The following is a 27,620-nucleotide window of genomic DNA, read 5'->3' on the forward strand; positions in this document are numbered from 1 at the left end:
ACAGCAGAGGTCACTACTGGCATCATTACTATTTAATACCACTTGTATATTAATGAGAGGCAGGAAGAAGACAAAAAGCAAGGCAAAGAAAGCCAACAATAGCCCAAACTTACTTTACCTTGTCAAAACAGAGGGAGGTAAGGAAAAAGTCATGCTGTGAGATGTGCTTTACATGAGAAATTAAATTATCACACTGAAGTTTGCCAGTGGAAGTAGTTTCAGCACATTAAACCTCATATTCAGCCCAAGTGGGGCTGAACCAGCTAGTCCCATTTTACCAGCCACTTCATTGTGAATTCTGAAATGAGGAAAAAAAAAGACAAACACTTTCTCTGTCATTTCTTACCCTGGTTTTAATCAGCCAGTATTTCCTCATACTTTTGTGATGCCACAATTTCTTGGTTACAAACATTGCAGGGGAAGGCTGCATTGTTTTATTAAAAAAAAAAAAAGTTTCTGTTGATATTTAAGAAACAGAACAGGGAGAGTTCAAACTCTGATCATTTTGTAAACACCAAAGATGCAGAACTGAGTCAGAAGCCTACATGGATCAGAAATATTGCTTAGATTTAACCCGGATGTGTATACAACAAAGCATCTTGGCCAAAGAAATCTGAGCTGCTAGTAATACACACTCCAGGTCATCCATGGAAAAAAGACTGATGAAATGCAGGCCCTGTACCTGTAAAGGCTACAGACATCTGTCACATCCTCAAGCCAGCATAGGAGGCGGCTGGCTTTGATGATCAGGTGCAGCACAGAGGGCTCTACTTTCTTTTCTTTTTCCTTTTCACTTCCTAAGGTGTGTGGAGTAGTCCCTTCTCATAGCATTGGACCAAATCACTCCAGTCATGGAGTTTCTGCTGGAGATTTTGGACACAGATGACAAAGAAGCCATTGGGAGGGAGGAAGAAAAGGAAAATTGATCAAATTTGAACTCTAGAAAACCACTATTGGACTCCATGAAAATGTTCCATGATGCTAGAGGTTCCAGCAGTGTGGACCCTACCCAGGGCTGCTGGATCCATCACTACTTATTCAGGGTTTTGCTTATGATCCTGCATGAAAAGGACATTCCCCTGCGTGTACAGGATTCCCTTCCTGATCCCACACCTCCTCCAGCAGCTGTTCCAAGCATGGAGCCCCTGGAGAAGCATGGGGCACATGTGTGCTGGGTGCAGCAACACACCTGAAGCTGCAGTGGAGAGGTGGCTCACTGCTCCTCTTGGCTTAGCATTCTTGGCAAAGCCACTTTTCTACCTCTTGCCTGCCCACACAAAGCCTCACCCCAGCACAGGCAGCAGGGCCTGGTGCACATGTGCACTGGGACATGTGCTGATCCACCCAAGGATGCTCCATCATTGTCTGTGCCAAGAAATTGCTTTTAATTAATCAGGGCTTCAATTATGTGCAGGTCTCATCTCTATACCCTGGTCGTGGTTAGCTTCAGCTCTACAGAGTCACATCTGTTCAAGTACTAATGAGCATGGATTTCCATGTATTCGTGTTTTCTTTCAGCCATATTACCACCTGGAAATCTCAATTTATTTTTTTTCTCCCTCTGTTAAAGAAGTGTCTAGTCCTCACAGATGTGGGGAAAACAAACCACAACAACAAAAAAATATGATCCAATTGCCCCTTCCCTCCAAAAATTTCAGAAAGCAAAACATGTAAGTCAGAGTTCAAAATCAGCAACATTGTCTCATGGTTTTCCTTATGCTTCATGTTTGTTTGGTTTTTTTTAAATGAGGTGCTGGTTGTAGAGGTGATGGCTAAATGCTAGAGAGATGTTAGATCAGAGCATCTGATCTCCAGCTCTCAAGGTACTTACAGGGGTTTTTATCAGATTGAAATCATCTCTCAAGGAACACACAGTCGTGATACAAGACCAGTGCTCAGCAAAATCAGATAGACGGCAATCAGAAGATTCCGAGATCTTCCGCCTCCTCTCCATCTGGGAGGAGGAAGAGGCACTAAAGGGTTCGAATTCCAGGTCAGGACTGCAGATGCCACGTCCTCAATTCATCTCTGCTGTCAAAACCATCAGCCAAATGCCCCACAGCTGCTCACAGAGAAACAGCTTCTGTGTGTCGAGCTTGAAATGCTTTCAGACAGCAACACGGAGAAGCCTGAAAATCAATTAATTATACAAATATTAGTGACTTCCGAAATGTGCTCAGTGCCGGGAGCTCCCATGCACCTCTGGTCCCCTGCACCACAGTCCTGGGGCACTACATTCTCTGGGAGACAAAAAGAGTAATTAAAATCAGGCAAGAAAAGCAACACTTTAATTTTTTTCTCTTTCTGCTTGTTTTCAGGCAGGACTTTTCCAAAGCCAGTTGCACGAAAAGCAATCTTTGAACTAACAGGCAATTACTTAATTAGGTACTTAGCTGCAAATTACATGAAGTAAAGTGCCTGTTTTATCTATTTGGAAATGTAAACTGGGCTCTGTGCTATCCCTAACACAGAAATTCCCTCCTTTCTAGAGAAAACTCGTCTCGCATGCAAAGCAAAAGACTCATCTGAATTCTGGCTTTAATCATTTGGGGAAAGGGTCTTTGGAAGCATAAAAAGCACTTTCAGGGAGAAAAATGAACTGAGAAGACACTGGAAATCACACATGTTAAAGGCATGTTAGATTCCAGTGATTTATATATTAAATGCATAAGAAAAAATGGGTTGCTTTGCAAATCAGTGATGGAAAAAGATTGATTTGAGCAAGTAATCTGTGACAATCCTGGCTGTTGGGTACTACAACACAGCACAGATTCCTAGAGTTGTGCTGAACCCATCGCCACCCGCTGCAAAACAGGATTACATTTTTCCTGAAGCATGCTCAAAAACACATTCTGGGTAAAAAAAGGTCACACCCAGCCACACTGCAGTGCTCCTGCTGTGGTACCTGCAGCCTTCCATGAGCCACACACTGACCAAAACCCCAGGAGATGACACTGAGGAAATGACACCTCTACCTCTCTGGGGCCGCAGTCTTGGCTCTGCACTCAGTAAAATTTAATGTTGGCCAAATTTTGCCCATTGTCAGGTCCATTTGACCCCCTCACTTTCCTTCTTGCCCAACGTTTCGGTGTGACATGGATCAAATGTGACTTTTTGTCCAGTTTCTGGGCAAAATTCAGCATCGGTGGAGGACCTGGCTCTGCAGGTGCCAGGTATCCTCAGCTTTGGTTAAATTTCCCACTCAAATTGTTCCAAACCGCAAAGTTTTCATATAGAAGGAAAAGGTGTCAGAGCAAGGAATTCCATAGGCAGACGCATGCTTCTCAGGGGAAACACCAGTGTGTGTGAGGAAGAATTTCTCTACGGAAAGGATGATTAGACATTAGAACAGGTTCCCAGGGAGATGGTGGAGTCACCATCCCTGGAGTTGTTTAAGGAAAGCCTGGATGTGGCACTCAGTGCCACGGTCTGGTGACAGGGTGGTGTTTGGTCATAGGTTGGACTCGACCTCAGAGGTCTTTTCCAATCGATTCTGCGATTAGGGGAAACGGCCTTAAACAGAGATAGGGGTGACTCAGATTAGACATTAAAGCTGTGTTTTTCACTGTGAGGGGGGTCAGGCATCGGGACAGGTGCCCAGGCAGGTGGTGCAGTCCCCGTCCCTGGAGTTGAGTTTAGGAGGTGCCCGGACGCGGCGCTGGCTGATGGGGTTCAGGATTTAAGGGGTTACAGTGGCAAGGCTGCCTTGGACTGGCTGATCTTAAAGGTCTCTCCCAACCTCGATGATTCCGTGGTTGCGAGGAGGGACCAAACCCCTCACACACGGCCTGGCTGCCCTCACGTGCTGAGCTGGGGTGGGGGGGGGGCGGTGTCGCGACATGTCGCGCTGCAACGGCGCGCGCCCCCGCGCGGGAACGCGCGTGGGATGCGGTGTGAGGGGGAGCGGGAGGGGGCGGGAAGCGCGGAGAGGGGAGGCGGGAGGGAAAGGGAGGGAAAAGCAGGGACAGGGAGGAAAAGGGGGGGTTTAACCCCCCCGTGCCCGGCGGCGGCGGCGGCATTTTCTATTCAGGCGGCGCTGAGGGAGCCCGGCGCGCCCGGTGCATTGTGGGACCGCGCTGGGAGTCCCGTTCGCGGGAGGAGGCGGAGGGCGAGGAGGCGGCGAGAGCCGGTGAGAGGGAGACCTGAGGAGGGAGGAGGAGGAGGAGGGGGGGTGCAAGGCGGGGAGATTTAAAGGGGAATTCGCCTCCGCCGTTCCCGCCGGGCCGGGCGCGGGGGGCGGCGCGGCGCGGCCGGGGCGCGGGGTGCCCGCCTGGCCCGGGCCCCGCCGCCCTCCCTCGGCCCGGCCCCGGGGGAAGGGCGGAGGAAGGAGCGGGGATGGGGGGGCAGCGCCTTCACCGCGATGCGGCCGCTTTAAAAATATTTGGACGCCGGCAGCGGACGGGTTAAATTTTCGCCCGCCGACATTTTTTTTTCCCTTTTCCCTCCTTTCTCCCCCCATTCCTTCCCCCACCCCCGTGCTTCCCTCCCTCCCCGTTACGGAGTGTCGGCGGGGGCGGAGGGGGGGCTGCTCCCAACATCCCACCGGCCGTCCCCGCCGGCCAGGGGTGAACCCCGCCCCGGTGACACCGTACCTGCACGTGGGGACTCGGGGGACAGCGGGGTCGGACACCCGCGGGCTCCGTCCCCGCCGCACCTCGGGAAGGGGCCGCTGCCAGCGCCGCTCCGCTCGCAGCTTCTTCCTCCCCGTCCTCTTCCCCCGCCGCCTCTCCGGCCGCACAAAGAGCGGCAGCGAAGGCCCCGGGTTTGCCTCTAAAGGCAGCGGCTGGAAATTTAAGGTGTCCCGGAGCCATGTCTGCCCGCAGCGCTCCCCGCCGCATTCCCCGGATCGATGGTGGTTGCAGCGCCTCGCCTCGTGTGTCTCGGGCGGTCGGGCTGGCGGTGGGTGCGCTGGGGTTTGTTTGGGGTATGTACCTGCCTCCAGTTCTCCCTCCCTTCCCCCCTTTTCGCTCCCGTGCTCTCCTCTCTCTGCTGTTTAGTAAGGCAAGGGTTAAACTTCAGCTTTTAATATTTATTATGCCGCTCTTTTAAAGTAAGAAACGTCTGGGTTAGGAGGTGGTGTCTGCTGCTGGGGAGGGATAGATGCTTGTCGCTCACATCGCAGTGCTGCATGGACTGCCAGAATCGCAGAACGTTCTGAGTTGTAAGGGACTCACAAGGGCCGTCGGTCCAGCTGCTGGCTTGGCATAGGACAGCCCCGAGAATCACACCTTGTGCCTGAGAGTTATCCAGACTCTTCGTGAACTCTGCCAGACTCGGTGCTGTGACCACCAAAGGCACCAAAACTTGATCTTGCAGGGAATGTTGCGCCCATGGGAGTCTGCGAATTGCACAATTGCATGCATCTTTAATCAGATCTTTATGAGAAAAGTTATCGTATTCTTGCACTGGAGATGTTTTCCATTAAATGAAATTGTCTTGTTTGTTTCACGAGTTGTTTTCAAACGGGGAAACTGTGTCCTTACAGTCCTCAAGGCTGCAAAAAGTTCCTGGTAGGCTGTGGCCTCTGCATCCATCCCCGTGTTAAGTAGGCAGGGAGTGCTAAGCTTATTGCACTGACTGGTTAGATAAAGGAAGATGTTCCCCTCATGGGGCAAGCTGCTTTTTATAATTCTCTGGAATTAATTAGAATGGAGTGTTAAAAAAGAATGAAGAAAAAAACATTCCCCCCCTTTTAAAAGCTTTTGTCTCCTATTTCTGTTGACAGGTTGTTTTCCAGACGCTTTTGTTTTTTTTTAATTGCAAGTGCTTAGTGTCTTGCATTGGAAGACAACAGCTAGGAACTGCATTCATTGCTCATCCAAGACACGTTCTTGTAACTAGAGTTTGGATTTCTGCCCGAGCCTAGGCTTTGGAAGATTTGTTTTAAATAAGTGCCACACCTCCCAAAGAAGGAGGGAAAACACAGTAAAGGGGAGTTGGGCTCCACATCAAAAGTTCTCAGGGAACTTAAAACTTCAGTTCCTACAAATTATAGTCCATAAATTGACTTAAAGGTTTATGGAACAGATGTACTTGTTAATAAGTGCTGTGTAGGGCAGATACAGCACAGTCTGTAGATTTACTTCTTCCCTTCATTTAGCAAAGCTGAACTTGGCAAATACCAGTCACTTGCATTCTTCTTTTCAGCTTAACCTCATTAGGGCATGACCATCAGTATCAGATTTTGTCAGTGATGCCACTGAACTCTCTTCTTGTTGCTGTTACACAGGATCCTTGCTTTCTAAGAAACTTCTACTAGACAGGTTGCTTTTAGTAATTCCTGAAAACTTGTTCTCTGAGAAAGATGAATTGTATTTTATCACAGCCGTTCCTGTTTAGAAGTCAGTGTCTCGGTTAGGCCTCTTATTAGTTTTGGAGTGTGGTGGATGTGAGTCAGAGTGGAAAAACGTTCTAAAATTAGACGTGCATTGTTAAGAATTTTATTAAATGAATTGCATCAGTGTCTTTTTACATTACCATTTTAATGGGCAATTCTCTGATTCTCCATATCATTAGTTGACTAAAAATGGGCTGAAGAGGCAAGAAACTTTTCAGCATTTTTTTGTATGTGAACATGCTGAGAGGTAAACTGGCATGCTTGCAGGTGAACCACTCCGCTTAAAAGCGGCCTCTTTGTTCTTCTGCTGCCTGTTCTAACAGAACACCAGGAGTGTATTTTCTCCCAAGGAGAACAGGTGTATGGAACTCCAGCTTCTTACCTGAGGACTGAAGCAGAGCCATTATTTGAAAAGCATCTTATTTTTGAGATTAATATGTTAATGGCTAAAATTATGACCCCACACTGAGCTGAGTACAAACAGATGTCTCTGCTGAGCATGCTGCAGCATCAGGGCCCAGGTTGCCTTTGGGAAGTTGGCCTCTGTGCTCTGGGAACTATTATTTGTTTCATTACCTCTGTGTTAAATGAGGTTGGTAAGTGTGTTAGATTCTTTTTTTAATGAAAACCTTGCACAGCATATCTGGAAAAGAAGTTAAGTCTCTGATTTGCCTGGCAGAGTTATATTTTAAATGTCAGAAGGTAGGATGAGGAGTCATCTCTTTGTAGCCATAGGGAAATAAGTTGTGTGAGATGTGCACACCTGTCTTAACAGGTGAACAACAGCAGCAAGCGCTTTCTTTTTCTTTTAACTTGAACCATGTGGAAAACATGATGTCTTGAAAGTCATAGGAATTTCTAATGTTCCCTTTTTTTTTATTGTTATTTTTTAATAAGACTGATCAGCAGAGAAACTGATCTTGTTGCTCCGGGGTGGGAGAGGCCGGCAGTCTGTGGGAGAGAACCATGTCTGTTCGGGAGTCCTTTAACCCAGAAAGTTACGAACTGGACAAGAGCTTCCGTCTGACCCGATTCACTGAACTGAAGGGCACAGGCTGCAAAGTGCCGCAGGATGTCTTACAGAAACTGCTCGAATCTCTACAAGAAAACCATTTTCAGGAAGATGAACAGTTCTTGGGGGCAGTTATGCCCAGGTTGGGTAAGTAGTTGCTGCTCTGGACATTGGTGGTCCTTCTGCTTAGTTTGCTTAGTGACACAATCACATTTGTGGTTTGTTTAACCAGTTTGAAAATTGTGTGTTGTATAATGCATGTACAGCATCCAGAAAGCTGAAGAATGAATCTCATGCTGTCATTTGTTGGCATCTGGCATCCAAGAATATTTTCTTAATTATTTAACATCCTGCAGTGCACTCAACTACAAGAGCAAAACACTCAGGAATAGCCATTGTGATGGGCACATGCTTAGGTGTTAGTCTGTTCCTCCCTTTCCCCCCAGTAGATGCTGTGCAAACTAAAGTCCTGTCAGTTAATTTCTCAGTTTATTTTAGACTTTTATGTTCATGCATTGCATCTGCAATTTGATGCAATGGATGAATGAATTTGGATGACTCCCAGGTGAATTTCCCCTCTCCCTCCTCTTCCCTCTGTTCCTGGGTCACAGAAAGTGAGCAAGAGAACTTCCTTGCTTCAGCTGGCTGGGAGCAAATTGTTTCACAATTGTCATTATTCCTTTTGAGTCCTTTCATTGTTCCCTACTCTAACTCTTTTGCTCACCTGTAGAAGCTGCCTGGGAAAGGCTGCCTTTCCAAGACCTCTGTGTTCTTGCCAGCTTCACTTTCTCTTTGATATTTGCACAATGATGCAAGCAATAAGGGAAAACAACCTGCACAAGCCACCTACATGGGGAACAGGGCAAATGTAGGTATTTTGATACCAGCTACTGTACCTAATATTGATATAGATAAATTAATGTAGATAATGTGTTTAATGACACTTTTAATTCTGTTTGTCTATTTACTCAGCCTTGCATATTCAATCTCTTTGCAGTGCAGAATGTTGGTTTTTTTTCCCTCAACTTAGGAATATCAATGGAGCATTTCTTCTGAAGTTATTTAATTGTCAATTTAGTGTTCAATAACTTTATTTAAAATTATATAAACATTGCTAATTGTCTGTTAGCAGGCTAACAAGTTGTAACCCATTATTTTGGTAGAGATTGAATATAATGAGAGATTAGTAAGGCGCCCATGTTCTTGCTTAAACAATGGGAATCTTTGTATGAAATATAGAAGCAGCAATTGTGTGTGAAGCTGGGGTGGCACTGTAATTTAATATTCCCTCATGGAGGACACTTCCATCTTTTTTCATCGCCAAATTGCTATTTCTATGTATTTTTGTAAATTAAGTAAGCTGTTCACAGCAGCATTTCAATTTGGCAATTTTCTAAAATCAGCAATAGTTTGGTTTAGATTTTTTTTTCTCTTGCAAACTTTCAGGCTCTAAACAATAATGGAATTGCTAGTAGACTCTTCTTCTACAGATATATGAAAAGGTATTAAAGTAGATTTATGCCATCAGTGTGTAGGTGTGATACTATGTAACAGAAAATCTGTTAGTAATAGAACGTGAAGAGTTCTGGTCTCATTTTAAAATATGCTTTTGTGATGAGTATCCCTTTAGCAAATGTGTCTTTGGATAAGTTTGGTGTGAGATTTGCCTTTGATGTCTTGTGCTTAAAAGGTATAGACAGGTAACTTTGCCACCTGTGTATAGGCACCATGCTTTTGAAATGCAGTCAGGAGGGAGGTTGCCAGCAGCAGGTTCAAGCTCTCCCCTTCTTAGTTCTGCAAGGGATGTTACCCAGAGCAAACTTAAATATGGCTGTGAGTAAGAAACTGCAAATCTGATGTTTATTGTCAGAGTTGTTACAGACTTGAAATCAGTCACAGCTCTGAAGAGATTCACTTGCTATTCAGATGTGTTTTGGTGGAACATTAGCACAGCCTCAGAAGGACCATCATCACAACCTCTTGGCCTGGCTGTCAAGCAGTGCTTTTGCTGAAATTGTGGAAAAATGCACATGTGAAGTCGGTCTTGTAGCATTACGGCATGAGTAGGTGAACTGAGGGCAAAACAGCTCCTGCATGTGGGCCACTTCTCTGTAACTGCTTATGTGCCCTTCCCTGGAGGGATTGGACATCAGGCATAGTGGCTTGGGAGCTTCTGTGGAGATTGTGCAGCCCTAAATTACTGCTTGGGAGCTTGTTAGTATGTGTTTTCTTCCAAGGCAGGATCTCCTGCCTCTAGCAGGAGAGGCAACGTCCTGTTTGCCTATATACCGACTGCCTGGCAGACCTCTGTCCCCTCAGTAAGACTCAGATGACAGCAACTTGCTCCATCCCTGTACAGGACACTGCCAAACACTAGTTTGTAGCTCTTGCTAGGGTAGTGTGTCTCATTAATACATGGTGAAAGGTTGCTGTGTGGCATCTGCTCCCTAAAAACGGGCTGTTTTGAAGGCTCTTGCCCTGTGGGACATGCAGAGTAATTCCAGGCAGCTTACTGCCGGCCCAGGAAGGAGGTAAGCTTCCTGCCATTGCTGCAAGGCACAAGGCTGTCCACAGGGGAGTGTGACTCAGCCAGCATGTTGTGATTTCTCACCTGCCCCTTTGGTGTGGGCTCTTCCATTGCAGCAGATGCTGCGAGGTTGTGGTTTTCTCCAAGGAGTTTTGTATGTATCAGGTGGTCTGCAGCCTTCCAGCCTTGCAAGGTGAGGTTAATGTGGTTGCTAAAGCTCCAAGTGGATGAATCATCTTTCACCAAGGACCTGGGCTGTGACTTGTTCTTGTTCCTTCTGAAGTGAGGGAATGTCCTTTAGGAGATGCTGTGTCCCTTCACAGCTGTTACCAAGTTTTTGTTGAGATCAGAGGGACAGGAAAACCTATTTGCTTTTCACGATATCAATGTACTTAGTTCCTCTTAACTTTAAATGTACTTACATAAAAGCACAGATGTTCTTGATGTGCTGTTATGCTTCAGCAAAAGAATAAAGAACATTGTAGTTTAGTTCTTGCCTTCAGCCATTTGCACTTATGTTCAGTTCGAACCAGGAGTTTTCTTTCTTTGCTTCTTTTTTCTTCTTACTTGTGCTGCGTGCTTTCTCTGATGAAGGAGTTTGCCGTGTCTGTTTAGGCAATGTTAGGTATTTCACAGACATGTTTTATAAACTCTTTCGTTAAGAGCAACAGGTAACTCAGGGCACAGTTACACACCTCACTCATAGATTTCTGTCTTTGCAGGAATTGGGATGGACACTTGCGTTATTCCATTAAGACATGGAGGTTTGTCATTAGTCCAGACGACAGATTATATTTATCCTATTGTGGATGACCCTTACATGATGGTAAGTTGGCTGAACTTTGTTCTTGGGTCTGTAGCTGATTTGGGCTTCTCACCACCCTGCTGGCAGTTCTGACAGTTTCTTTTAGCTGTGCAGTGCTAATTGTGTGATTAATTGTATTCAGAGTCTTTCCAGACATGAAGAGGGAAAGGCATAATTTCATCCTGGAATCTCCCAGGAATGCTGCAGTGCTGCTTTCTGTGTAGGTGAAAGCTGGGAGACCTGCCACCTTTAATTCAGATTTCCCTTCATCTCTTGTTCTGTGGGATTTGATTTGAAGAGCCCAAAAGGGGGAAAATGAGCAGCCTGTGAAGTAGCAGAGAGTAAACTCCATATACGAGCAGAACCTCATTGTATCTGGCCTTTTTTGAGGTATTGAAATAACCAGGTAACCTGTTAGAACTGGAAATACCTAATGTCAGTAGTTGGCAATAGCACATGGCAGTTTCAGAGTGCCTTGTGAACACCAGCTTTCCTGTGGTGCTACCTCCACTTGGATGTGGACACGTTGAAATGACTGGTTGGAAGGTGTGTGCACTTTGGCCTTGGTTCCTTCTGTGTCCCTGTCGCATTTAATCTGTCTCAGCAGAGATCCCTGCATGTGTGGCACTGATCTGTATTGACTTGAACAGATCCTGGGAAACAAATGAGCTTTAGAAAAAGACTTTAATAAAGCTATAAGGAAATGTTAAATGAAAGGTGCTGGAGTTCATGTTTTCTGTGGTTTGGTTGTGACTCCATTGCTTTTACTGCTGTTGGTGTGACTGAATGTTTTATGTGCTGCTGTCAGTTTGTTTGCTCTGTGAGACCTGTCTGGTAGGTTTTGGACACAGTTTGAGGTTTTTTGTTTTTTTTTTTTTTAGCATGCTTGACCACACATTGTGCCCATATGTAAGCCTAGCTGCTGTGATTTCTCTTCCAGGAGAGCTCTCTGCAAACTGAGCAGCCAAAAATCTCAGGCTGGCCTCTGGAGCATGGAGTTGTGCTCTCCTGAGAAATTTGATTCAAGTGGGTTGCTTTAATATCGTATGGAAACTTGTCAGGGACCAGAGGAAAAAATGTTTTGGCGATCTGTGTTCGAGTTCATCATCTGAGAAACTCTATTCTCACCTTGTAACAAAAACTTGAGGGACGGTGTTAAAGGCTGTGGTGAAGGAAGGGGGAGGGTGGCTTTGTTTGGAGATAAAAAGGGTTTGAAATGCCACAGGAATAGATAGATGGGCCTGTGCTCAGATGAGGTTTAGGTCAGTGTGGTAGGAGTGGAATGTAAATTTGGCTTTAGTCCAGCTTCAGTGATTGCATCATAGTTAGAGTCTGTGCTGTGATCCACATGCTCCAGTAGCTGTAACCTTGGTGCTGTCTAACTCTCAAGTCCTTCACTTTTCATTCTTGAGGACACTTATTTTAATCTGGTGGCTGGCCACTTCCTAATCTGTTTGCATATGTGTATTTCTTCCTAAGAGCTGAGGATGGGGATTCTGTCCCAAGCCTTCTTGCTGATAAGACCAATGGTGATCCAGCAGGATTATTGTTCCTGTACCCTCTGTTCAGACCCCTCTCTTGAGGGCCAGAGTACCCCAAGGGACAGTATAGATTACTTCTCGCTTGTGTGGACCAGCATTGGTTAGAGGACAGTCAAATACAGTTTGCCATGGAGTTTGGTTGGTTGTTACTAGCAGAGGAATTGTGAGACTTGGGAATTTTGAGTCAATGTCCAGGCTGTATAAAGGGGTGTGCTCTGACCTTCTCTGCTCGAGACACATTGATGCTACCCTGCTTCTCCAACTGCTTCTTTCCTTGGTTTAAGTCCAGGTGTCCCCTGACCCACACCTGTCATTTACCTGCAGTACACGCTCTCTTTGCTCTTCCCCTCAGTCTCCTCACTCAGGCACTTCTAGTCTGGTTTTGAGTGGGTGCTTCCTGATCTAGAGTCTCTTCCTTTCTCTGTGCACAGGGTTTACCTGCAGCTTCGTATCTGATCTCTCTTCCTAATTGGAGGGGAGGAAGCAGAGAGGGAAAGCCAAAACTGAGCTCCAAGCTGGGTGCTGTGACAGAAGGGATTAGGAAACAGCTGAGGAAGGCAGAACTACTTGTGGACTCAGCTGAACTTCCGATTTCTGCTTCAGAAAACAGCTTTCTCTCACTTTGGCACTGCCTATTTTAAAACTAACTTCTGCAGTTACATGCCAAATCATTCTTCCTTCTTTTCCTTCTTCTACTTCACTTTGGCTTTGTCCTTGAAAAATCAGTCCATGTGTAAAATTACACCTAGAAGGTACACCTATAAAATCAATAGGATAGGATAGGATTTATTCAGCTTAAATAGTTTTTTAGAAAAGTTACAAGCAGTCGAAAAAAGGTTTTGTAATAGGTATCAATCCACTGGGACTGGCACTGGATACTGGCCTCTGTTGGAGCACTGTGGAGACACCTGTTTGAGTACAGGAGCAGGGAACTGGCTGCCTTGAGGGAGTACATTTTTCCTCCTTCATCCAGGAACCTTTTTGTTGCTGTTGAACCTTTACTCAGGACTGGAGCTGATTCTTCATCCTTTGCACTTACAAATAGTTCTTAGTATTGCACACAGATCTTTTGTGCTTCAGGGCACTATGCAAGCAGGAAGGTAGCCTACAGGACCTGGCCAGGCTCACCCCTGTTTGTGAGTCCTGTTGGGTTTGCTGGTGTGTCATGAAACTTGGGAATTGCACTTCCCTGAATTTGTTTCCATAGTGGTTTTGGCAGCTGGCAAAAGCATTATTAGACTGACCTCTGACTATCAGAGGTGTTGTCCTTATGGTTTTAAAAACTTACCTATCATTCCTAACAAGGCACAAACCAGCAGTTTGCTTGGTAAATACTGAAGATTACAGAGAATGGCTTGATAGTGCCAGAAAAGGGAAATGGCAGGCATATAGAAATTTAGCAGCCAATATCCGTCAAATAGTGCAGTACACAATGCTTTTCTTAATAGCTTAAGATTTAAATTATTAAAATATATTCCAGTTTCAAATATCATGGATTCCCCTGATGCCACTGAAAACTCTTGAATTTATGAAAAACTGTATTATATTTATTTGTGATTTGGAGATGTTTAATGTCATCAGCAAATGAAGTAACTGCCTGAAAATAATACCCCTTTTGCAAATTGTATCAAATAAGTATGTTGTTGCTTTTACCATGGTGGTGTTGCCTTTGAACATAATGAAAAGCACGGACTTAAAATCATAAAGCCAGGTGTTGATTACAGTTCTGCGGCTGTAAACGTAGAACAACGTTCTTAGAATGCATGGAATTTGTCCTATATTTTAAAATACCTTGCATTCCCTTAGGGCACACCCTGTATGAGGAAGTTCTGCATCTTCATCAGGAAACTTGATGTCTCATCTGAGTTTATACGTCAGAAACCCCGACTCAGATCCATTAATTTAATGAAATTAGCATAACTAACCTCATGCAACAGTCAGTAAAATTGTTGGTGCTGTAGCAAAATTCAGCCTGATCTTGTCACCTGAAGAGTGACAGATAAACACTCTCACTATGTGAGTGGCGAGGGCACACAGCTTCCCTCAATGGTGGCAAATCCAGTTCCTGGGAGCCTTGAGTTCCTTTATTCCCTGCACATGCTGTCATCCCCGGAGCAGAGGAAGCAGCCCAGCGAGGGTGTGTGCAGGCAGCACAGCTGTATCCTCTGGGAAGAGTTCTATCCTAGAAATTGAGGAGGGCAGACATGGCCTCCTGAGTAGTGCAGGGAACAAACATCTTTCTCATCAAGGACCCATCTCCTGCGTATTCTGATGCAGAAGTTCAGCAATATGTGCTTTTTGGATTAACTTCCTAGCAGTTGTGAATTCCATGCCATGGCCATCTCCATGAGGATGTACAGTTTTGTGCTGGAGTAAAGTTAATAGGAATATACCATGTTAAGTAAACAGAGCTTGTTATCAAAGATAGACTGTTGATCTTAACTTACTCTCTCAGATTGGGCATCCAGTCTGAACTCTGGGATTCCTATGAAGTCAGTGGGAGAGTGTGTTGACCAAGACAGCTGGGATGAATTCTCTCCATGCCTGTAAAGGAATGATACCTGCACTTCTAGGTGGGCACATAGCACGTAATGGATCATACCAAATCTCTGTTTCGTAATGCTGTGGAGTAAGAAGCTGTGTCAGAGTGCAAACTCACACTGGAAGCTTTGCTTGTGGAAGGTGTTTAAACATTCACCAACAGTGTTGCAGATTTTTTTTCTTGCCTCTCTTTGTTTTTCAGGGACGAATAGCGTGTGCCAATGTCCTAAGTGACCTTTATGCCATGGGGGTCACAGAATGCGACAACATGTTGATGCTCCTTGGAATCAGCAATAAAATGACAGACAGGGTAAGACTTTTGGCACTTTATCTTGGAGGAAGACTCAAACAGCTAAATGTGCTCAGAATGTATTTACCTTTAGTGTATTCTCTCCTCAAAGTTTGAAGCTGCTTGAAGAAGAGATGGTCTTATTGCGTGGCTTAGTTCATAATATGGATCTTGCCTCAAACATTCTGAGGTCATGTGCTAAAAGTTCAGTTTTCTGTGGCATTGTAGTCTGCTACCTTCATCCCCACCAATATGGGATGCCTCCTTCTATCAGAGGCCAGCATTTGATTGCCAGTTCATCTATCAATTTGGATAGATGATTTTGGGTTGGTTTTGTTTTGTTTTTCTTTATGAAAGTGATCAGCATGTATGTTTGTTTTGCTGTAGTAAAAAAAAGGGATGTTTATTCTTAGAAGGATGTAAGTTGAAACTTTGATGGTTAACGGAGCCCAAATTTATCTTGATTCTTTTAGCACTGCACTGCTGTGGCTGTACCTGATTACAGCAGCAGGATAGTTGTTCTGAGTTTCCAGAACTCTGATTACTCTTATATGACCTTTTCTAGAATATTTCTTCAGTGTAAGAGTGTCTTTGCACCTCTTCTATACAGAGCCATAAAACTGTAGCTCTGTGGGATAACATCCAGTTTTCAGGAGGCCAGACTTCCTAAGGGTTGCTTTTCTGTCATGAACTATTTGCCACGAGGGCATTTGATTGGAGTGGTTAAAGCCTTGGACCAGTCTTGCAATGACTAGCACTGCTGTGTATGGAGCTCTGACTTCTGTTTTGATCTCTAGGAAAGAGACAAAGTGATGCCTCTAATTATCCAGGGTTTCAAAGATGCAGCAGAAGAGGCAGGAACATCTGTTACTGGTGGCCAAACAGTGTTAAATCCCTGGATTGTTTTAGGAGGAGTGGCCACGACAGTCTGTCAGCCTAATGAATTTATAATGTAAGTTAAATCACTAAACAATCAAAGGCACTGGTCTGAGGGATACAGTAATATTCCTTTAAGCACTGTGTTGTGATCTGGTGGTGTGTCTCCTGATGAATAAAGCGGTACCTTCTCCTGCTTGTGTTTGTCCTTAGCACTCGGCAGATGCCACATCTCTTTGTACATATTTGCTTTTTTTAAACAGGATGTCCTTTTACTTCTCCCCACCCCCCAGTTCTTTTTGATCCTATTCTCCTTTTGACAGGAGAACTAAGCTTCTAATCTTTAAAGGTAGTGGAGACTGTTTTGAACATAAATTTCTGCCCCATTTATACATACATTTCTAAACCATGTCCCAGTTGTCCTGTTAATGACTGTAGAGAACTACAGAGCTGCTGTCTTTAGAGCATTCTGTCCATTTAACAGTAGCTGATTTTGAATGTCCCACTGTGGCATGTTACTCTATACAAAAGTATAGAACTTGTGCATGATCCTAATGCTGGATATCATATGCCCTGGGTAAAAATCCCTGTCCTCTCCTACGTCTCAAAAAATTTGAAAGAAGAGATGTAATTTGGTGTGTGTCTGACTGCAACCGTTGTTTTTTTCCAAGAAAAAAGGATTAGCACTTTTTAAACAAGTTTGCAGCATTTTCCTCAATAATATTGCGTGGCAATGAATCCCAAAGGGTAATTCTGCAATTAGTCAGTTTTTTTACAGTGCAATAAGATGCGTGGGTCTGTGGAAAATGTAATTATCAGCACTTATTCCTAATAACGTGTTTGAATCTTGCTGTGTAGTTAATGTATGAATTCTTTGTTTCCAGGCCAGACAATGCAGTGCCAGGAGATGTGCTTGTATTAACTAAACCCTTGGGAACACAAGTGGCTGTAGCTGTCCACCAGTGGCTAGATATTGTGAGTACACCGCAAAAAAGAAATGGGGAAGAGGGGTGTAAGTTAAGGGTGACCTTCCTCATTCCCTCAGCATGACAAAGTTCAGCTCAGATGGGAGTCATCTGTCACCTCTCTCTCCTCCTTCCTCCTTGATATGCTCCAGCCTTCCCTACTTGTGTGCAAAATTCCTTTGGAATCAAGGCAATTTACAATTTTGTGCTTGGTGAGCCCATCTTAATTGCACCTAATTCTTAGTTATTTCTCAGGCATTGCTGTAATAACCAAAATTGTTTACTAACAGAACAACAGACTATCACCCTGGACAATATTATGCCCTACTCCACCTGCCAAAGTAATTGGCAACACTTATTGATGGCAGTTAGGCCAAGAATGCTCTTTCTGTTCTTGGGCTTTCTGCTTGTGTACATGGAAGTTTATCTGCGTTTCACATGTATTGCCCTGTGCATTCAGTAAGAATATTTCTAGCAGCATTTTGGATGTAGACATACTTCCATCTGTTACTTCAGGCAAAAATGTAACTACTGAACTGAAAAGTAACTGCAAAATTGGCATCTGCTTATGTTGTCTGGCTCCCAGTACGTGTCTTCTGAATTATAACTGCTCAGTTTACACTCTAAAAAGATGCATCTTTTCTACTTTGGGACTCCTGAGCCAATAGACTGACAGAGGAGTGAGCTGGAATCTACTTTGGTTTGGCTGTTGGCCACTGCATTGTAAGATGAATTCTAATTAACACAGCTAGTGTTAGCAAAGTGGGAGAGAACCAGCTTAAACCTTCATTGGAGTCTGAAGTGTGAGCAACAAGGGAAAAATATTTTTCTCCTCCTTCATAGAGTCTGGCCTAGCAATTTTGACCTCTTTAGAATCCTGTGTTTTCCACAGATACAAGGATCAGGGCCTCAGATAATCTTGATATGAAAATGAAGTGAAATAACAAGACCCCAATTCCATAGTATGTGTTTTCTGGCCATAATCTTAATTCTTAACATACCTTCTTGTACTGACGAACAGACTTGCAAATTAAGGCTATTCTGAATTTCCACATATTTCAAATACTACTAATTTCCTCAACTGTCAAACAGAAAAACCTTCTGGTCTGAAAAATGAGGACAGCCAGGAAATCAATACTGCTATTGTGTGTAAACAGAATATATCTTTGATTGTGGTAGGAAAATTTCTGAGTAGCTGTACTACCTTTTCTTTAGCTTTGTTTTGTGAAAGTGCAGGGAAAGTGAGACTAGAATTAATTACCCATCACAAGTCCACCTGTAAATCAAATTTTAGTGGGGAATTGGACTTCATATTAATAAGTGTGTGGGAGAATGTATGGCATAGCAAGGTTATACACAGGCAAGAAAGGAAAACTGGAGTGTAGAGGAGATATGCATGCTTAAAGATATGAAACATATGTGCCTCTTCAGAGAGGGTTTTCTAGCTCTTTGCTGCTGTCTACAGACTCTTCCTATTTGGAAATCCAATCTTGCTTTTAAAACCTGTTTGGGATTTTTTGCAAACTTTTCTGCCTTAATTCCCTGTTGACTAAGCCCAGTATCTTGATTGCTGTAGTGGAGAGGAATTTTCCTCCAGTTCGTATCTTGTGTTTGTGGCTCTTCTACCCTCAGCCTTGAGTTCTGCTTCCACATCACTTGTAATCTCCATTGCCATCATCTCACCAGTTTCCATCCTGTGATCAGCCTCAGAACGGTTTTTGACACCTAAGGCAGAATGACTGCTCAGGTTTTTTTAGTCATTCCCAGAGTAGGAATAATCACTATTCTGTCATCTCTGTAACAGCCATATCTTATTTTTTTTACTTGGTCTCTCATTTGTGAAAACAATAATGCTTTTCTTTAATTGGTAGGTCCAATTCAACCTAATATCAGAAACTCTGGTTCCACTGCTATCATTCCTTGCTCTTTAACAATTTATTTATTTTGGCTGACCAGTCTTTCCCCCTTTTGCCATTTCTAGATTCTCTCTTACACCCTTTGAAGTCAGCACTCATTTCTTAAGACACGATACCTCGCCAGTGTAGCATCAGCTACCATTTCTTAGTAGTTCCTGCACCTTTTGTTAAGTAAGATATTTGTTCTATACATTTACTCTGTGGAAAGGCAGTGTAGGTATTGTGGCTTCAAAAATCCTGTGTTTTCTGATTTTTCAGTTCTCTGTATTTTATTTTCATTGCAAAAAAAAAAAAAGGTTAAATCAGTAATTACCCTTTATAAAGGTACTGTTTCCTACATTGTTGTGAAACCCTTCTGGGATGAAGAGCATTTATGGGAATATGGTGAAGAGATAAGACCGTACCAGACACTGGAGAATGGGTGGAAGATGCTGGTATTAAATTTTAAAGGAGGTTTATGAAACTGCCTTCATCCTAAACTAAAGTGATTATATCCTGCCTTAGCATACATTCCTCTGGCCAGGACTGGTGGATATCAGTGGACTTTTCTGATCTAAGTGTCCAGGTGTGAAAGTAAGAACAATCTCTCAAAAACCCAAGACAGAAATTACAAATCTCAACATCCAGCAACAAAGTTCTTTTAATTTTGCTGTGGGAGTTTAATCCAGAGAGTTGCCTTGAAGGAGTTCTTTCCCTAGGGTAGTTTATTCCATTCCACTCAGCTGCTGAAAGAAGAAATTGAGGTGCTTAGAGCCTTATAGATCTTTAAATGAACTTTGCTGGGGTACAGCAGACTAAGGCACGCACCTCTGACTGGAACATTTTGCCCCTCTTTAACTGTTAAAAAAAAAGTACATTTTAGATTAAGGGTTTGGGTTTTTTTAAGTGGTTAGGGCGTACTTTAAAATGTACTGCTGAAAATCTAAAAGAAACATCTTTATTTCATCCATTAGCCTGAAAAGTGGAATAAAATCAAACTCGTGGTAACACAGGAAGATGTAGAACTAGCATACCAGGAGGCAATGATGAATATGGCACGGCTTAACAGGACAGGTAAGAAGAGACTGTGCTGGAGGGGAGGGATTGTGAGTCTTTTCAATTCCATATCAGTTTCATTTCACTGCCTTGGGGAATTGGGACACAGACACTTTGTCCCTTTCCCCTTTCATTCTGCCCTATCTCTCTGCTGTTCAGTGTTAGTGAAACTAGCAAATTAAAATCAAACAGCCTCTTGTAATTATACAGCAAAAACACAAAGCTGCTGGATATGATTATGACTCATGTGAGTGCTGCAAGTAACATCCCAATGAGTTAAAGGATGTTTTAATGGGAAAAATATTGGATTTATTCCTTACTTTCTTGCATAGAGAAGGTCTGACTGTGATAAAGTTAAAAGAAATTGAAATAGAATAAAATAAAGGAAAAGCTCTAAACTTATGTAAGCTTCCATTTAAATTTTGATTTTTAAAAAAATTCTACTTTCTTCTAATTTTCAGTCTTGTGCTCTGCTTTCCACAGTGTGATGTATGTAGAATATGTTTTTTTTTTCCTTCTGTTTGTCTTTTTCCTGTTCCTGTAGTAAGTTTTGTTTTGATTTTTTTTTTCTTTTACATTTGGTAGAGGAAAGGCTCTGCTTTTTACCCTAGAAGTTTTAATCCAGGATTTCTCTTCTTTGTTCAAAGTATCTTTTGACAGAGTGGAGAATTGAATTAGGTGTTTCTTTATTATTTCTCTATTTTTCTTTATTTCTCAGTTGAAGGAACCAGAATAGTTAAATATCTCTTTTCCCAGTTTTCAGTTTTCATTTCTTATATCATCCCCGTTTTTTCATTATTTGTCAAAGCCTTCCAGGTAAGATAAATGACCAGCAATGTCTTATGGCAAAGAACTCGCTCCTGCTGGTGTGTTGGGAAGAGCCCAAAGAAAGTCAAAGCGTTCTTGGTTTTGTTTTTCTCTGCTCTTGTCAGACACCTTTAACAACACTTAAATACTCTTAACTGGTGCTATTGTCCTGAATGCATGGGTGCCTTTTTCCCACCCCGGAGCTGCAAATGTGTAGGAATGTCATTAATGTATAGGTAGGGAGGCTGGGGCCCTTCCCCCACAGCCGCAGGCTTTAAACCTTGAGTGTCCACATCGCAAATTCTGATGTCCCCATTGCAGGGGGCAGGGAAAGAGGTGTGAGAAGACTGAGCTGTGTCTCGTCCCTGCCCTTAGTGGAGCAAAGCTGAGCTCAGAACCTCCCTGGCCCTCAGCTTTGGGAAGTTTGGGTTTGAAGCAAACCTGTTTCTTAGACTGCCAGTATAAATGAGTAGCACATGTCTAATAGACCGTGCTCATAAATGCAACTTCCATGACGGATTTTCAGCATGATTTAATATCTTAAATACAGATAGAATTTTTTAAGTGTTACGTGCACTATTGGTGAATCCCAGTTCTCTTTATTTTATTAACCCAACCTGGTTTGCGTTAAATGCATGCAACGTGCACAATATTTTACTGATAATTTGGCATTTTCTCATTTGGTGTTCTTCCCCCCTCTCTCTCTCTTGTAGCTGCTGGACTCATGCACACTTTCAATGCACATGCAGCTACAGACATCACAGGATTCGGGATCCTGGGGCACGCACAAAACCTTGCCAAGCAGCAGCGGAACGAGGTGTCCTTTGTTATTCACAACCTCCCTGTCCTGGCTAAGATGGCTGCTGTCAGCAAGGCCTGTGGCAACATGTTCGGCCTCATGCACGGGACTTGTCCAGAGACTTCAGGTAGGTGACAGCTGTGCCACCTTCTTCCTTCCCTACACCTGCACCTCAGAATTCCATTTCAAAGGCACAGATCGCGTGCTGCGTGTTCAGAGTCACAGCTGGTTTGGCACCTGGCCAGGCTAATGAGCAGCAGCCACCCAGCTGCTCACAACTAACTCCTTCAGCCTGACTTCCAAACCACCACCCTGTCCTGAATGTTTTCTGCTCCCTTATGGAACACTGTTACAGAAACCCTGCAACCCTCCAGTTTGCAGTTAGAAGTTAGTGATTGATTCTGAATTCTTTTGAAACCTTTTCTTCTCTGCTAGCTCCAGAACAGTGAATATCTGGAAACTCCACCACATCTGGCACAGTTTTCTCAAAAGCAGACCACTGGCAGTAGTTTTGCCTTACAAAGGATGGTGTTTGGTTTGTTAGTATAAAATTTAGTGTTGAGTGGGCCAGTGTTGGCAACTGAGGCCTTCTCTGTCCACAGCATGCAGACATCCAAGAATACAGCTTACAGCTTTTCTCCCTTACGTTTATGAAATTTAGGAATTGTGACTAGCAGCAAAAACATAAGTGTTGCTCTCTGACCCATTTATTGAGATCAATAAAGCTGCCACATGCAGTGACAGTGTGTACAACAGGCTGTACTGAAAACCTGGCTATGGACAAAAACATTTACAGAGTCATCAGATGATGAGAACTTCTGATGGTTTTTAAGGTTTTTAGGAGAAGGCCTTCTCTGATGAGCATGATCACTGTCATCTACTGGATGTCTTTCTCCTTCACTTTCCCTTTGAATCTTGTATCCTGTTTCATTTTGTTTTTTCTGATTTAGTCTGACTCTTCTTTCTCTTTGGGAAATGGAGAGATGTAGCAACGAATCTTTCTTTTTCTCTTATCTCATTTCCCTGCATTCTTCTAGCTTTCCAGAAGTATTATCCACATTCTCTGCAGTTCACAACAGAGGGGCCTCCTTGAAGCAAAACAATCTGAAGATCTGGAAAAAAGCTTCACAGTGAGAGCCATAAACTTTTCCCCTAGTGAATACATAACTTACCCTGATCTGCTGAGTTGTTCCTTGGCCATCTGTGCTTGAGCAGGCACTCTGTCCTACAGAGACTATGTGGCTCAGATGATGTGTAACAGGATATGGGATGTGAACCCTTTCCAAATCCAGAGTCAGTCAGAAGGGAGCAGAAATACCTGGTGGCAACTTGGCAAGCTGTGTCAATAATGTTGGTAGCACCAGTCAGATTCTTACTACCCAGGAGCCCACATAGGCTGGAGTGCCAGTAGTATTTATTATTTGGAAAAAGCCCAAAAAATAGCATGGCATAGAGCTGGAACTGTAAGGTGTTCTTCCAGGTGAGTGTCTGTGGTAGAGGTTTGGATAGCAGCTGGCGTGAGAATGGTTTAGCTGCAAACCAAGTGCTTTTGTCTTCAGAGCTGCCCATCCTGCACCTTGGGGATACCGAATTCTCATTTCACTGAAGGAATGTAAAACAGTGCAGCTGGATGCTCTGCTGGGAAGTGGGAAATGCCTGACTTCAGAATCCCTTCTGGGAGGGAGAGCAAGAGGTCTCTGAAATGCAGAGCGTCGGGCAGAGATGGATGATGATGGGAAAAACAGTGAGACAGATCTGGTTGGTGAACTGTGGGTGCCTCAAAACACTGTGTGATGTGATCACAGCACTGTTTCTTGCATTACAGGTGGCCACAGGGATTTGTCACAGGGCAGTGTCTGCCACATAGCCAAAAGATCTGTAGCCACATGGACACATTGGCCGGGCTCTGGGAGCTGAATAACCACCCACAGGCTTCGGGCTTGCTCTGCAGGGCCGGGTGTGTGTCAGCAGTGGGAGCTGGGCAGGCTGTGCTGGCATGGCTCATTGGCATTCAGACCAGGCTGTTTGCACACCTCCTGTCCTGGGCTTGATTTATGTGAAGGCCAAGGTCTGCCTTGCTGTGCCTGATACCCAGCTGTGGGGGGCCCTGCTGGGGCTGCTCACGGCTCTGCTTGCTCTAACACAGACACTTCTTCTCTATTAGCTTAAACTTCTAGACACTCTCTGTCTGTAGCTTCTTCATCTGGGAACAGATGTTTTTCAGCAGAGTGGGCAGGCAATAAGAAATTTACTGGAAAACTATTTGAATGGATTTTAAGGTTATTGTGTTGGGGTTTTTTTCCCCTATGTGCATTTGCTGGGCACCTGTTCACAAAAGCCAGTGTTGAAAAGATGTATTATGTCATCTGTTCCATCCTTCAGGCACTCTTGCTAATGGTGTAGTCTCCTAAAATTGCACTTTTATATGATTCTGATTCTCCGTTCTCTTTTAGGGAACTCCTTGGTAATGGTTAAAGTTGGAGTAAGGCATTTGGTTTCAAAAGAATGAGTTGTTAGAGTAGCTACTTGAAAAGATAAATCACAGAGTTACTCTGTTTGGGACATTCATACATGTGTGTATCTTTCAGTCCTAATAACTTTTGGATGGTGTCAGACGACTCTTTTAGTGTAGTAGAGGTATCTCAGCAACTTGGTATTTGTGGAGATTTGGTGGAAATAGGCAGATGGATGGAAAAGAAGGACTGTGTCAGTGCCTGACAAGAGGCAAGGCTAATGATGTCATCCTGTTGTAAGTTATTGCAGGAGAAAGCCATTAGCAGGAGCAAGGACTTGGTTTTGATTCATGAACTATTTGTGTCTCTGCTCTTAATTACAGAGCTTTGTCTGGCCTGCTTTTGAAGTGTTCTGTGCCTACTTCTCTGCTTGATATAGTACTTGATAAAACCAGCAATGTTCAAAGCCTCTTACAAAAAAAACCCCTTTTGTTCTTACAAAGATAAGCCAGGACAGCCACAAAATATCTGCATCCTTTCAATCCCCATAAAGCAGAGCATCTGGGAACGTCAAGAACACAGACTAGTCTAAAAAACATAGTGGACAACCTTAAGGACTTATCCAGACAGTTAAAGAGACTGGTCAGTGTAGCAGAAAAGTAACTGTAATCCTTGCATACAAGAAGCCTGCTGCTGGTTGAGAGTAGCCCATAGCCTTTTTAAACATTATTGATCAGACTGGGATGTAGCCAGCAGGTGGAAAGTGATTTTTTTTTTTTTTTTTTTTTTTTTTTTTTTTTTAATGATACAAAATTGCAGGAAGACTGTGTGTGAAAAAATTTGAGTGAAGATTACTTTTCTGCTCTTTCTTGTTTCCTTTTTTACCATACTTGCACACCTCCCTTCTGGCTAGTTAGCACCTTCTCTGCACTGCCACTTGCAAACCTCTCCCCTGGCTGGCTTGCACAGTGATGTAAGTTTCACTTCAATTGGATTTAGAGCCTTCCATGGGAATGTCACATAATTCCTTTGCAATTGATTTGTCTGTTAACATCTGAAGTAGTTCTAGGCACTGTCATTCAATCTTATGGGTTTTTTGTTGTTGTGTTTGATGGAAATAGTGGGATGTCATTTTGAAATGTCAGAGACGTAGGCATTTTTTGTCTGGCACACTTTTCTTCATACAGAATCTAAACACTTCCACACTTTTACTTACCCTTTTAATTAATTCCTCATGTTCAGTAGCTGCTTCTTCATGGCCCTAAATGAAAAGTGTCTTTTGTCACCACCGAGGGGACTATGTTCTCAGAAAAGCAAACATCAAGGTGCCCATAGTGCTGAGGAGTTGTCTGTGGAGGAGGAGGAAGCACCCGAGCCCAAGGTGATCTGCTCAGCAGGTGGCCCTTTGCCCCTGGGCTGGCTCAGAACTGGTGGCAGAACTTGTGAGGATGAGAATGCTTTGGGTCAAGGAGTGAGGCTCAGCGTGTGCCCAGATTCCAGGATGTGTGATCCTGGTCTCTCCCTGTATTCTTCAAACATTTTCAATTCGCATGCCAGCCTATCTTTTTCAGTACTTTGGGATTCTAAGAATGGAAGTGCTTGTAGGTTTACTGGTGGAATGGTGAGCTTGCTAACTCATTGCTGTGCGGCTTCTGAAAGCCTTCATTAGTAAATGAAGTAATTTCAATTGTGTCTGACAAAGAAAACTTACAGGAAAGTCTAGAAAGGTTAGAAAATTGTCAGATAAAGGGGTCATAAGGTCTGTCGCAGGGAGCACTGGATCAAGCCCGTGTTTCATGTTCTGCCTCTTGCATTCTCAGCAGGGCAGTGTTCCCGCTTTGATGAATGATTTCATTGCAGGCAACAGGATTACTCACAGAATCAGCTGCCACCAATATGTGGTTACAGGTATCTGCATATGACCTTTATCCAAAATGTTTCTGTGTAGAGGCACTCTGCAATCCTCTGAGGAAGGTTACAGTGCTGGTGTTGTTTCAGTATGTCATTTGTTGGCATCAGTACCATGTCCTTTTGCCAACATCTTTTGTGTGTGTTTGGCTTCATTTATATGAAACTAAACACTGCATTCAGGCACAGACATCTTGCTGTAGAGCAAGAGCTCGGACTTCCACTGTCTTTTCTTGGAGTCTTTGGAGTTCAGCAGACTCCACTGAAGTCACCAAGCACTTGTCCAAGTAGGAGTCTGGCAGACCAAGGCTGAAATACTTTGCAGTCAGATGTTCTGATGCTCTGCTCTCTTTCTTTGCAGGAGGCCTCCTCATCTGCTTACCACGAGAGCAGGCAGCGCGTTTCTGCGCCGAGATCAAGTCCCCAAAATACGGCGAAGGCCACCAGGCGTGGATTATTGGCATTGTAGAGAAGGGCAACCGCACGGCCAGGATTATAGACAAACCCCGGATCATTGAAGTGGCACCACAGGTGGCCACTCAGAATGTGAACCCCACGCCCGGTGCCACCTCTTAATAGAGATGAAATAGCTGTTTGTTTTTGAATAGATCTATTCCCTTATCATCCTACAATTTAAAGAACTGTAAAAAGAAAAGAAAACTTGTTGTGTCTGCACATCTGGTGGCCTTAGGTCAGTTTATGAGTGGATACAAATAATAAAATCCATTGCCTTTTTTTCCTGTTACATTAACTGAAGATGCACCTAATCTTGAGGCAGCTTCTGAGTTGAGAATTATATTGTTATCCAATACTGTTGATTCATTTTGAATCTTTAGACACTTATCTCTTGCCGCATAGGCTCTTTTTAAAGGTGCTTTCACGTAGCACAGACATTACCAGTAGTAGTGTCGAATAGCAGTTTGTGTCCTTTCATTATGTGTATATTTATCATGAATCTAATTTTGATGCCTTGAGTGATATTCCAGAAAGGCAATAAATTGACAAGCGACACAGTGGGTTACCCAGTAGTAAGAGGTTTCATGATTGCATTCAATCTTTGATTTTTAAAAAAATTTATTTTATTTTATTTTCTAAATTTTTTTGTAAGGTTTAGTCTTACCAAGAGCATCTGCGACCCTGGACATTGCTTGGTAGTGCACTCAGTTTAAACAGCAAGTGCTGACTTTTTGCATGGAAAGCGCTTCAGAGTCGAAGGAGACATTTTGAATTTCATTATTTGTAGACCTGACAATATTTACTGTATTATCAATGATTGCTTTCTTTATTGATAGTAAGGACAAATAATTTTTTTTTTTTTTTTTGCAACATGATTGGATGTGCTATAGTGCAACAAAGGTTTTGCAGACCAAAAGGAGGTTACTGTATAATATTCATTTACAATTCACTATATAAATAACTACACAAATAATTTTTAAATATAATCAAACTAAAATAAACCTCTGTTCTGTGGATGGTAGTGTTTAATACATTTTATATTTTGTATAGTGATTACAAGCCTTTTTTGTTTCTTTAAAAATCAGCAGCTGTTTAGTATAATTCTTAGTATTATTTTGTTCTTTGCTCAAATGCAATTTTCTGCACGCTTTTGTGATCTGTGTTTAAAACCAACATTGCCAACAATGCAGCTTGAACTTAAGCTTGTTATTCAAAATAAATATTTAATTTTTTTTATTGCTCTTGTATAAGTGCATGAACTTTTTTGATTCCTAGCTGAATTATTCACTGGAAAGAGGAGAAATCCTAACTTTAAAAAAATTTATTGCATGTGTGATTATATTAACAATTGTG

The 27,620-nt window shown here is 43.2% G+C and overlaps 2 protein-coding genes across 3 annotated transcripts; one reads left to right on the forward strand and one right to left on the reverse strand.

Annotated features, from left to right (window-relative positions):
• Positions 1 to 333: 333 nt before the first annotated feature.
• LOC148223760 (uncharacterized) lies at positions 334 to 4,845 on the reverse strand. Its single transcript, XM_088165923.1, has 2 exons — positions 4,593 to 4,845; positions 334 to 2,129 (listed from the first exon to the last, which is right to left on the reverse strand). Exons 1-2 carry the CDS (start codon positions 4,836 to 4,838, stop codon positions 2,067 to 2,069), a joined length of 309 nt encoding a protein of 102 aa, XP_088022049.1. The 5' UTR covers positions 4,839 to 4,845; the 3' UTR covers positions 334 to 2,066.
• On the forward strand, positions 4,023 to 27,503 carry SEPHS1 (selenophosphate synthetase 1). 2 transcript variants are annotated; one of them, XM_088165922.1, is made up of 9 exons: positions 4,023 to 4,129; positions 7,235 to 7,496; positions 10,599 to 10,702; positions 14,966 to 15,073; positions 15,850 to 16,004; positions 16,813 to 16,903; positions 19,763 to 19,862; positions 21,365 to 21,577; positions 26,173 to 27,503. In XM_088165922.1, the coding sequence occupies exons 2-9, from the start codon at positions 7,304 to 7,306 to the stop codon at positions 26,385 to 26,387; spliced, it is 1,179 nt and encodes a 392-aa protein (XP_088022048.1). In that variant the 5' UTR covers positions 4,023 to 4,129; positions 7,235 to 7,303; the 3' UTR covers positions 26,388 to 27,503. The 2 variants fall into 2 exon arrangements, with proteins under 2 accessions (XP_088022048.1, XP_014738613.1); XM_014883127.2 differs by lacking the exon at positions 4,023 to 4,129 and adding an exon at positions 4,785 to 4,924.
• Positions 27,504 to 27,620: the final 117 nt, after the last annotated feature.

This window comes from Sturnus vulgaris, chromosome 5 (genome assembly GCF_052056855.1).
Source record: "Sturnus vulgaris isolate bStuVul1 chromosome 5, bStuVul1.hap1, whole genome shotgun sequence".
NCBI lineage: Eukaryota > Metazoa > Chordata > Aves > Passeriformes > Sturnidae > Sturnus > Sturnus vulgaris.

Bases quoted from the DNA above. Each gene is read 5' to 3' on its own strand.
- LOC148223760 (XM_088165923.1), bottom strand. From the start codon at position 4,838: ATGCGGCGGGGAGCGCTGCGGGCAGACATGGCTCCGGGACACCTTAAA. The intron at 2,130-4,592 runs GTACGGTGTCAC...ATTGATTTTCAG, and splicing joins CCCCGAGTCCCCACGTGCAG to GCTTCTCCGTGTTGCTGTCT.
- SEPHS1 (XM_088165922.1), top strand. From the start codon at position 7,304: ATGTCTGTTCGGGAGTCCTTTAACCCAGAAAGTTACGAACTGGACAAG. The intron at 7,497-10,598 runs GTAAGTAGTTGC...CTGTCTTTGCAG, and splicing joins GGCAGTTATGCCCAGGTTGG to GAATTGGGATGGACACTTGC. The intron at 16,904-19,762 runs GTGAGTACACCG...TTCATCCATTAG, and splicing joins TCCACCAGTGGCTAGATATT to CCTGAAAAGTGGAATAAAAT.